This window comes from Lissotriton vulgaris, chromosome 9 (assembly GCF_964263255.1).
Source record: "Lissotriton vulgaris chromosome 9, aLisVul1.2, whole genome shotgun sequence".
Classification (NCBI taxonomy): domain Eukaryota; kingdom Metazoa; phylum Chordata; class Amphibia; order Caudata; family Salamandridae; genus Lissotriton; species Lissotriton vulgaris.
This window is the reverse complement of record NC_141697.1, coordinates 390,035,527-390,047,749: the sequence shown is the minus strand read 5'-3', so window position 1 is coordinate 390,047,749 and position 12,223 is coordinate 390,035,527. Positions and strand designations below refer to the sequence as shown.

Here is a 12,223-nt window from a genome sequence, read left to right as displayed (position 1 = left end):
GAGTGTAGGGAATTTATGATCGGCATTTTCAAGCGCCATCTTGAAAGCTTGGAGTTCAACTCGCTTAGCTGTACAGTCTCCGAGTGATTGAGTTTTAGTGACCATAGGTCTGAATTTACCTTCGTGCCAGCGACCTTTAACAATCAAGCACGCAGCACTATAAGCTTCTTTACCCCCAATTGCAGGCTGTGCTGATCCGTCTGTATATATTATACATCCGTAATGTTCTAGAGGCAGAATCTCGGTCGGCAGAGGACATTCGTGTTCGTATGGTAGAAATTCTTATGTTTTCAAGTAGGGGTCAAAGACGTAGTCAACGTCTGTTGCAGCAAGAGAATTAAACCATTGTATCCATCTCAGATGTAAAGCCTTAGCATTTGGAATGCTCGCTTTTGTCACTGCCTCCAAGGCAGGTACAGGTGTAACGATCATTATGCATTTTCCCTGCGTGAGGGCTCTTTCTTTTGCTACTGCAGTTTGAACCGCTGTCAGAATCTTTTCTGTAGAAGTGAATTTCATTTCAGCTTGTGTGTACAAGTGTGATTTGTATGCTATTGGTACCTTTTCACCTTCATTAAAGGTTAGGTATGTGAATCCGCATCTACCTGGGATGATTCGGATCACAAGTTTGCGCACGTTGTCGCTTGTTTGTAATTGTGTTTTTGCTAACATGTCTGTTGGCACTGAACGCAAAATTTCTGTATGTTTTTGTGTCCAATTGGTTGGTTTGAAATCAGGTTTGATTAGTTCGTAGAGAGGTTTAACCCGTTCTGCGTAATTCAGAACGTAGGTTCTTCCAAAATTCAGGAAACCTAGAATTGACTGTACGTTTTTCAGCATTTTTGGAGGTTGGATCAGTGCACATTTCTCTAGGAAGTTTGCTGCCAGGTTTTTGCCTTCACTTGATAACTCATAGCCTAAGAATAGGACGTTGAGGTGGGTAATTCGTGATTTCTTAAAATTAAATTCGTACCCCTCAGAAGGAAACCCAAGTATTATGGTGTTGACTCTTTTCAAGTGTACTTCCAAATCATCGTCAGTAAGATAGATGTCATCGACATAAGATAATAACTCATCATCCAACGTCTGTAGTAACTCTGTTACTCTGGCTGAAAATAACCCTCGACTATTCTTGAATCCCTGGGGGAGACGGCAAAATTGTCACTGTATCCCCATAACTGAGAAAGAGGTCAAATACCTGCTTTCTGGTGCAATGTTTTGACAGAAGAAACCATTTGAAATATCTAGTACAGTTTTGCATTGTTTCCGTACGATGTTATTCATCAGTGCTGCACTGTGTGCATTTTGTACTGCAAAAGTTTTGCAACAAGAGTTTAAATGTCTGTAGTTCAAAACTAGACGATATGTATTGTCTGGTTTGGAGACATGGATGAGGTGCATGTTTCAATCACCCCTTGGTATTCAAGTTGATCTAAGATCTCCCTGACCTTTTTTTTAGCTTCTTGCTTAACTGGATACTGCCTTTGTGCAGTGGGTTGATTTTTTAACTGGATTTTATGATGAAGAGAGTCCTCATCCCATCCTACGTGATTTTTGTATAATGCTGGAGCCTGGGCTACAGCCCATTTTCTGGCATAGGTGTATTTTTTATGAATTGGAATATGATTTGAGAAGGCTGGCATAATTATCTCTTTGCCATGTGGGCACTCCCTGACAAATTCAGGTGGCCAGTCTTGTTCAGCTACAAGAATGTCATAACACTTAGATAGCTTCTCCCAAAAGAGTGCCTTTATTTTTCTAGTTATGTGCCCCTCCATCCGGAGCGTTACTTCATATAACTTATGGGGTACACTAACCCTGGTGTCGGCGTTTAAACTTGAATGCATTCATTCAAGTCCACTGTCTCCAGATGATCCTTCAGGATCTTGCGAGCTATGGTGACTTCTGCTGCTCTGTCTAGCATTGTCTGGGCCCACTCCCCGTTCTTGAGTCGTGTCCTTAAGATCCTCGGCATGTCTGCTCTTTACACTTGCTACCTTCTTCTTAGTGAATTGAGTTTTCTTATTTTTAGGAACGTGATGTTCGTCTTTGGACTTCACGCGTTCTTCCTTCTGTTCTGATCGTTCTCTTCTTTCGGATTTCTGCAAGGAAGTCTGAAAGGTACGAGAGGAACGTGCATCAGTATCTTGATATCTATCAGGTTTTCGCAAATTATCCCTATTTCTGAGGTTATACCTCTTTTCAGAGGGCTCCCGTTGGGGAGACCTACCTCTGGACTGGGAGCGTTTCTCTTAAGGAAGCGTCTGTTTACTATTTTCCCACTTCTTTTTAGGAGTAGTGAGAATATTGTTAATAAAAACCTTTTCAGGATTTTCTGTTAGTTCGGGTTTTACTAGTTTCCCCCCCCCCCCCCCCCCCCAACTATCTCTTCCTAGGGGGTCTGTGGGAAAAGCAGGACTGAGTTACTCTAGTATCTAGTGTTAAATTATCGCCTTACCAAACATTGGGCGCCATGTAGTGTAGTTCCTATATTCCCAATAGGCTCTGCGCATTGGAATAATATATACTATAGTTTAGACGTACGACTGAGGTCGACTTGGTCTCTATCAAATATATTAGACTTAATTGTGAGTGCCAGCTAGCTCAGAGGTCACTAGAAACTTTCTCGAATTCACTACCGCATAAAACATGACAACTTTGTTTCCCAAGAATAAGAAACGTATCTCTATAGTCACGGAAACAATAGAAAGTTATTTCACTCAGTCAATCGTGCATGCTTCGTTTCACCAGAGGTGCAGAGAAAGAGAGAGACGGGCGTTTTCAATAAAAAGTATTTATTGAACAGTCGTCTGTCTCATGCAGGAGAAATGAACTGCTAGAATCGTAATACTGGTTGCAAAGTACAATGCGTACAGTACGGAGAGTATTATAAAATAATACTGTAAAAGCATGATATGGTTTCAAAGCCATAAAATACATAGAATACATACATTAATAAATATAGACTAAAAGTACTCAACTGGTGATTCTAAAATACGCCTACCCCGGCTTACCTAACCTAAGTCTAGTACAAGGGAAGAAGTACCTGAGGTGTAGCTTAGTTTCAGTATTCTTTGCCAAGAATCTCTTCAAGAATTCTCTAAGGGTCTAATTAGCTCCCTACCTTGGTTTTAGAATGAAGGAGGTCTTGTATCTCTCTCTCAGAACTCGAATTCCCAGCAACCCGCAATGGCAACCTGGAAACACTGGAGCTGGGTTTCTCGGCAGGAGAAAAGACAGAGTCACTCAGTGCATCTGCTGGAGGGGTCGGCTTCCTTCGACACTTGCTGGGGCAAGCTGTGCCGTGTAGGTAGATAGTCGAACTGCTCCAAACCACCATGTGTTTGCCTGGGCAAGTGTGGGCATATTTATACCTTGAAGGTACCGAGATTGACGTAAGGTTGGACATAATAACGTCATCAAAGACTCAGTTCTTTAAAAACTCCATGATTTCTTGGATAAATTAATATTCAAGCAAGGGGAAGTCCAGACTGCTGAAGGCGGGTTTTTCCAAGAAATCGTTGTGCATTTTCGGAACTAGTGGAAGTAGCCATGCCGTATTTGGACTGCATGGGCTAAGTCTAAATATGGTTATGATTTCTATACCTATATAAGGTTAGGGTAATTTATTCCTATATATGGGCATCAATCAGGAAAATTACACTAGGGTCCTAAATTCATATACAACACCTGTAGCAACTTTGGACGCACATAGCAACATCACAAAATTTGATTTGTTCCGCATTTCATCCATCATTTGTGTGTCTTTTACTTACACCTGAATAGGCAGTGTCCTGTCCCCAAACAAAGGGGTCCATACCCTCCTAGAGTGAGGCTGGTACTGGGAGGTAGAACCTCTGTGCACTTTAAAGACCCTGTTTGAAGTCACCTCCACTTAAAAGTCACAACTGGGTATAAATACTGTGTCTCTGACCTCCCAAATTTGAACACTACTGGACCTGTGAAGAACTCTGCCAGGAGGAAGGACTGCTGTGACGCTACAAATGGCTGCCACTATGCCGGACTGCTGGCCTGCTGAGGAAGGACGGGATCATCTTACGTGAACCCAGAGTGACTCCACAGGCATACTGGCTTGCCTCCTGTTTAAAGACTCAGGGATATCAAAGTCTTACACCCTGCTCCTGTGCCTGGTCCATTGGAAGGGGATCCAGGTGCTTGCTCCAGCAGAACTGATGCATCCTCTACTGCATGAACAGAATCAACACATCAAAGCTGTTGGGGAACAAAACCTTCACATCGCACTTGGAACCAGTTTATCACCATTGAACAGTGGCATCTGAACTACCGCATCACTGTAACCATCACTGCAGATAGATGATCAATGCATCCCCTCGAGTGCATGGAGAAACATGGCGCATCGGCTTTGGAAACAACACATCTCGGAACCAGTGTTTCTTCTTCAGAACCAGCACATCACCATTGTTTTGTGGAGAAAATCGACACATCATCCTAATTGTGGGATCCTCACTGACGCATTGTCCGATTACACCCTGCATCTTACTGTTGCAATCACGATCAAGGTACTTGTGTTGAGAGGGCCATGCATGGCTCTTGGATGCAGCATGCGCTTCATCACAGCCAGCCTGCACCCTTGACTTTGCCTCGGTTCAGCGCTACTAGATAACCCCATAGGTGATAATTGCTTCCAAGCGCTATGTTTTACTTTTATTTTTAAAAATTCATATCATATATACTTGTATTATGGGCCGTTTGGTCGTGTTTTATTTTTAAAACTATAATCTATTATTCTAAACTGGTGTGGAGTCTTTTTGTGGTGTTTTCACTGTGTTACTGTTTGAAGTGTTGCACAAAGACTTTACACGTTGCCTCTTACATTAAGCTTGTCTGCTCTATGTCAAACTACCAGATGGTGAGCACAGGTTATTTTATGGTGTATATCTGCCTTCGCAAAGACAACAAGATGAAAGACGGAGTGCTGAAACTTTTAAACTACTCACCCCCAGTCACAGATCTGACTTTAATCCATCGTTCTTTTGCTCACTATGCTGGTGTGGAGTCTTTTTGTGGTGTTTTCACAGTGTTACTGTTTGAAGTGTTGCACAAATACTTTACACGTTGCCTCTTACATTAAGTTTGTCTGCTCTATGCCAAGGTACCAGAGGGTGAGCACAGGTTAATTTATTGTGTATATCTGCCTTTGCAAAGACAACAAGATGATAAACGGAGTGCTGAAACTTTTCAACCACTCACCCCCAGTCACAGATCTGGCTTTAATCTATCGTTCTTTTGCTCACTATGCCCCCCAGTTTGGACCCAACCAAATGCAATTCAGTCTTGACCCTGATCCTCATGGGAACAGTTCATGTCGAACTGCCAGGCCAGGTCCTTCCTGGCTTGGAAACAAGCATCCTCGGACCGATTTTGGGGTATTACCCATAATCAGCTAGGCTAGCTTGAATTAAGTGGCACAGCGAGCAAGGGACCCACGTCTGGGCATCCCTTTCAGCACTTCGTTCACCATCTTGTAGTGTTTGCTGTGTATCTTACCCTGACTAGGATAGGGTTCCTGCTTGTGCAAGGTGCATACCTCTGCCAATCTGAAACCCAATTTCTAACAGCGATGATGTAGCTCTACTGGTTGTACAGGTCAGTTCACATAGAGGCTCACCAACGTTCCTTATGGGCAGCCAATACCTCAGAAGAGTTCATGGAATTCTACTAGCAAGCAGTACAACTCAGCCGTATGTAAGCTGAAAGCAAAATGAATGATTTGCAGATTTTTGACTGTTTAGCAGTTCAGCAGCATACCTGTTCCTCCTTTTCTTAGATATACTTTGGTAGGGGTAGTCCACTCACTGGGCGTAATGTCTGCTGCAAACATTCCATCAAGAGTGCACAAACCTGAGTTGGCTAGAGGTTTGGTCTTTTTGGGATGATCTTGTATGTTTCCAGACCATTACACTTATGAATATGCCGGTGTTGATGATGGCAGTCAAAGGAATTCCTCCTACTAGTACTTGGGGGTGGATATGGCCTTTGTTTGGAACTGATTGACATCATGAACCAAGTAGATTGCGCCATCCTTCTCATATCATGTCTCATATCATGTCTATATCATCCTCCTCATTGTTACAGATGGTAGGTGCATAGACGTTTACCACTGGTTCTATTATTGCTGGTTCTACCTGCATATATATTCAAAGTGGTTCATATTGAGCACTTCTTACCAGTTGCCTGTCACTCTCCTGTCTGCTGAAATGACCCTCTGCAACGTCAGCATGGCTTACTCAGTGTTTTGCTTCCTTCTCCCTAGAACACGGTCACTACTCAGGATATTTGGTGAACCAGTTTGCTCTTTATGGGCTGTTGTAGGGCTGCTTCTATGTGTAAGGGCCATCCTTTCCACATTTCCTTGGAGGGCCTCAAGGTCTAAATGTCTTGCTTGGACTTCCCTAGATCCTGCAATTTCTGTTCTCATAGTCTGGCCGATGCGCAGCTCAGTATAAACTGGACTCTGATTTCCTCCATTTCATCTCACAGGGAGCAGGTGCTGGCTTTCACTTTGAACCCTGTACACTATTTTCACTGATTTTGTGACCTAATGCAGAAAATTGTGTATGCTGAAAATTTTTCTACCATTTCGCTTTCTATTTTCGGTATGTATGTATCATATTTGCAGCATCTTCCTCAACAAATATTGAAATGTTGCCCAAAAATATATGATCACACAAACTTCTGCCTTATTAAGGTGAACTCATGCAGAAAAACATGTGATATTCATTCTTCAGGATACACTACATATTCAAACTGGAACCAGATACTATATCCTTTTACATATGCAGAAGATCTTACCTTTGCAATCACATCAAGCGTTACTCGACTAGTCAAGTCAAGAATTCGAACTTCTCTTTTTCCATCAGCACTTTCTGCTAGTTTTTCCATCAGAGCCTCAGCCTTCTCATTGAATGTTTCCATCAATCCCATGAGGTAGCTGCAAGTTATGGTTTATTAATATCTCTACATAATAATTGTTCAAAATAAATAATGTGCAAAAAATGTCCATCATCCTATATTATCATTGTATTTTTATGTTTGCCAAGATAAACCGTTAGTTGTAAGACAGAGCTCTTGCAATCACATAAACCATCAGAGATATCATAAACTAGAATGTAATCATTGATGACATCACTGATGACGTCTCAAATAACATTATTGAAAACACCACTGATAGCATCATCCATGATACTGCATTAGATACTAATTTTGCTTTCTCTGCCGCTGTGAATATTCATTTTTCTATTGGCATAATCTTTATTATGAGTAAAATTATTTAATATAATGAGATCCCCCTATTTCCTCACTCTGAAGAGATGGAAGAAAATCCTTCCCTACCTTCAAATGGAGTTAAAGAAAACTGTTATCATACCCCTAGCTTTCTCAAAATAAGATTACTGTAATGCCTTATATGTAGGCTTAGCACCTACTAAACAAACTGCAGACTCTTCAGAATGCAGCAGCTTGGGTGCTTATGAACCTTCCAAAATGTTCAGTTTCTCAAACTGCACTGGCTACTAATCAAAGCACAAATTAGGTTTAAAGTCCTATGCTGGGTTCACAAATCCTTACACCAGGTTGGTCCTCTTTTTTTCAAGAAACCTTTAAGTGGTATTCACCCTCACACACCCGTTAGTCCAGTACAGCTAGATTAATAAGAACTCCTAGAATCGAAACAGCAAACTGGGGAGGAAGAAGCCTCTCCCAAGTTACATCCATATGGTGGAATTCCAAGCCCGACCATCTCTGAATGCAATCTGAACTCCTAATCTTTAGGAAACTGCTAAAAACCTGGCTTTTCTGCTCAGCAGTCTAAATCTCAATTATTCTGCCTTCATGTGAGACATATTAGCTGACACTAGCGCTAAGACACCATTATGGTATTCATGAGCTCTACAAAACTATTAACAAAACATAACAGATGTTTTGAAGCCACTGTTATTATTACTGTATTTAAAGAAATGCTGAACATATTTTTATGAATATTGTATGTTATTTTGTAATATATTGGGTCTCTTGATCTGATATATATATATATATATATATATATATATATATATATATATATATATATATATATATATATATATATATATATATATATATATAGATAGATATATATATAGATAGATATATAGATATATATATATATATACATATATATAAAAAATATATATATATACTTCCTGCACAGGGGCTGTGACGGTACGAGGGGACCAGAGGAGGGGCTTTACGAGCTCAGGACAGTCTAGTGTGTCATCGTGTCCTGCTTCTGTGGGTTCCCCGGTAAGGATTTCGGCATATCTGAACTCTCCCCCTATTTTTCACCGACCCGAGTTGCAGACAAAATGGAGCATATTGGGGATTGTGGTTCGTCAATCATGAGCGCGCTACAACAGGTGAATAACATTTGCTTGGGGAAGGAGCTGACCTACACCAACTACTTCAGAAGCAACAGGGAACAACTATCTGTGATGACTATTCCGGTGTTGGGGGCTGAGGAAGGCGAAACGCCAAAATGCATTAGCCGCCACTGGAGCTGTATTTGAATGAATAAAGCTTTTCCTACCTGTTCCCCTCTGGGCTCCTGCCTTTTCTTGTGGAAAGAACTTTTGTATATACATATATATATATATATATATATATATATATATATATATATATATATCTCCCAAACGAAAGAGCCCGCAAACAGGTAAGTTTCCGCTCATAAATTTAATGGAGGCTGCAAGAGTGACGAGGCAAAACACTTTACAGCCAAAATAACACCATGCCTGACGTGTTTCGTGCGGATAGCACTTTTTCAAAGGCAAAGTTCCAAACATCAGTGAGCCACGTGTGCAGCGGTTCTTATCAGAAATCCAGCCCTAATGGGCGTGGCCGACCGCTCGGCATTTTGGACACTGTAGTTGCCAGTAGTGTTGCTCAAGTGAGCTGGCTCGTTGCTGATGCTAAATGAAAGTTTTAAATCCCAAGTGGGTCGCAGTGTGGTCTCAGCCCATCAAACAGCCGTTTACCGCCTCCAAGTTGGGTACCTGTTTTCTGAGACACATATACTAGTTGGAATGCGCTAGGACTGCTCACGCAGCGGGGCTCTTTCACGTCCTGGACCAGCCGTTTTACATTCCACCAAAAGTTTCTCCCAAACGAAAGAGCCCGCAAACAGGTAAGTTTCCGCTCATAAATTTAATGGAGGCTGCAAGAGTGACGAGGCAAAACACTTCACAGCAGAAATAACACCATGCCTGACGCGTTTCGTGCGGAAAGCACTTTTTTAAAGGCAAAGTTCCAAACATCAGTGACCACGTGTGCAGCCGTTCTTATCAGAAATCCAGCCCCAATGGGCGGGGCCGACCGCTCGGCATTTTGGACTCTGTAGTTGCTATATATATATATATATATATATATATATATATATATATATATATATATATATATATATATATATATATATATATATATATATACACACACACACACTAGTGCAAACTATATATGTATATGTGTGTATGTATGTATGCAATACATACTGGTGTTCGCCAGTAGGTAGTTATAGTTAGGACCTAGTTTCCATAGGAAAATCGCAACATTCTATTCCCAATAACTTTGGAGCCGGATGACGAATCTTCGTGAAATTTTCAAAACTCGTGGGGCTCTTCAGTCAACTCCTATCCTTAAAGGTTCGGGCTGATTTGGCAAGTGGGGGTTGTGAAAAAAGGGTGGTCCCGAAATGTGTTTTCTTCATGCTAATTCCCATAGGAAACTTTAGACACGGCTACAGCCCATACTGCTGAACGGAATTACACCAGATTTGGCAAAAAGGTAGCCCTTGGTTCAGAGAGAACTCTTTTTGTTAAATGGTGTAAATCCATTCAGTAGTTGCTGAGAAAATCAAAATTAAAAAAATATCAATACATATAGGCGCGCAGGATCCGTGCTCCCTCCCGATCACAAGCTGCATGCTAATTGGCTGTGTCAACACTCCAAACCAGGAAGTGTTGGTAGCCATCTTGTGCCTCAGTGAACCAAAGCACAAGAAAACTCAAAAACTAAGGCGCAAAACAAGAAAAGGGGGCAGGGTAGAAACACCCTGACCCCCTAGGCCTGCTTAAGGGGTCCTACAAGGACCCCCAGGGCAAAAAAAGATAATTTTTTTTCAAATTGCGGGATGCGCGGAGGATCTGCGGATCCTGCTGCGAAAATTTTAAAAACAAAGCACAGGCTCCCGCGCTTCGTTATTAATTAACCCCCAGGTGGGTGACGTCCTGTGGCATCTCCATATAAATTTACGGGGGCCCAGGGAGACCCCCGCAGCCCCAGGGACCGCCACCCCATGGGGCTTTCTAGAAATATTTGCAGGGGGCACACAGCTCTCCTGCAGCCCTGGCGACCGCCAACCCCGGGCTTCTTTTTAAAATGTATGGGGGGCCTCAAAGGCCCCCCAAGTCCCGGGGAGCGCCACCCCAAGGCTTTCTGTAATTATTTTGCGGGGGCACATGGCCCTACGCTGCCCCGGGGACCGCCACCCCAGGCTCCTTTTTAAATAAATAAATATCTGTGTGGGGGCTAGAGCTCCCCCACATGCCCCAGGAACCGCCACCTCCCCAGGGCACTAATATGTCAATGTGGGGGTCAGTTAAGGACCCCTGAGACCCGTGAAACACCACCTTCCCAGGGCCCCCTCCTGGAGCCTGTGATGGCCCTAGGGACCGCCACCCCCCAGGGCCGGCTACTGCAGTGTCCCGGCGTGCCCACCCCCGGGACACTGCTGTTTGCTATCACAGGGCGGGAGCATCGCGCTCCCGCCCTGTTATCGCAAAATGGGGTTTGGGTTTTGGAAGAGAGAACAGGAAACCTGCTCTCTCTTCCAAAATCAAACCACATTGCTTTTCCACACTGGGAGCTGCATGTCAGCAGCTCCCCATGTGGAAAAGCAATGCCGGCTCCCGCAGGACTCGGGGAGCTGGCAGGGACCGTGGGGGCATTGGGGCTCACCCCACGGTCCCCAACAAGGTGGCCAGGCCCCGGGGAATGGTACCCTGGGCCTAGAAGTGGCCAGGGAGTGGGCCCCCACTCCCCAATATTTACTTTTTTGAAAAAGAAAAAAAAACGTGTAACGGGAATGGGGTCCCCAGGGCCAAAAATGGACTGAGGAGGGGGGCCACGCAGCCCCCCTCCATATTAGAATAAACAATGTGGCCATGCCCCCGGGGATGGGGTCTCCGGGGCATGGAATTGGCCACGGGAGGGGGGCCCATGCGGCCCCCGTCCCATTAATACTTTTTTTTAAAATTGGGGGTGAGGCCCTGGGGGATGGGGTTCCCAGGGTCACCCTCCCCAATAATTACTTTAAAAAAATTAATTAAAAACACGCAAAGGTCGGCCCCGGGAATGGGGTACACGGGGCCAAAAATGGCCTGAGGAGGGGGGCCACACAGCCCCCTCCATATTAGTATAAAAAGTGTAGCCATGCCCCGGGGGATGAGGTCCCCAGGGCCCGGAGTTGGCCACAGGAGGGGGGCCCACGCGGTCCCCTTCCCGTTAATATATATATATTTTTTAATTGGGGGCGAGGCCCTGGGGGATGGGGTTCCGAGGGCCCCCTTCCAAAAAAAAAAAAAGCTCCAGTGTGAAATTACCTACTGCGTTCACCTGCTCTCCTAGGGCACGTAATTGTTTCCCAGAATATCTAACGTCGTTTTTTTTGGCATTGTGATTGCTCTGACTGGCAACATAATAATGTCTATATTTGAAACACCTTTCCCTGGCGCTTTCTGTGGTGCGTTTCCCCCAACATAAAACGCACCAGAGGGTCTGTTTGCACGCATGTCACCTCAGGCCCAGCCCCCTCCCTTCACCACTGTGCAGACGTACCCCGTGCCGCGTTTTCAGTGGGTGATTAAGTGCCCTTGAATCCTGAGGGTCCCTGGGGCCCGACAAGCCCACAAGATACCTCCAGTAAGCACAACAGAGCTGCATTGCAGAGAGGTGTAAAAAGGGGTGTGGCCTCTGAACACCTCTCTGCAACCCAGCTCCCTGGCGCATACTGGAGGTACCTAGTGGGCTAGTTGGGCCCCAGAGACCCTCAGTATTCAAGAGGAATTAATTCCCCAACTTACAACTCGCCATGGGGCGTGTTTGCTGAGTGCTGCAGGGAGGGGGCCGGCCTAGCTGCGATGCCGGCTTT

The 12,223-nt window shown here is 44.1% G+C and overlaps 1 protein-coding gene across 1 annotated transcript in view; it reads right to left on the bottom strand.

Annotated features, from left to right (window-relative positions):
- The window catches only part of LOC147690169 (cholesterol 24-hydroxylase-like), a 445,247-nt gene that overhangs the window by 234,712 nt on the left and 198,312 nt on the right, over positions 1-12,223 (bottom strand). Inside the window, exon 6 of the mRNA XM_086937761.1 lies at positions 6,835-6,973. Coding sequence (XP_086793887.1) covers positions 6,835-6,973 — 139 coding nt within the window. The remainder of the gene's footprint in view (positions 1-6,834; positions 6,974-12,223) is intronic.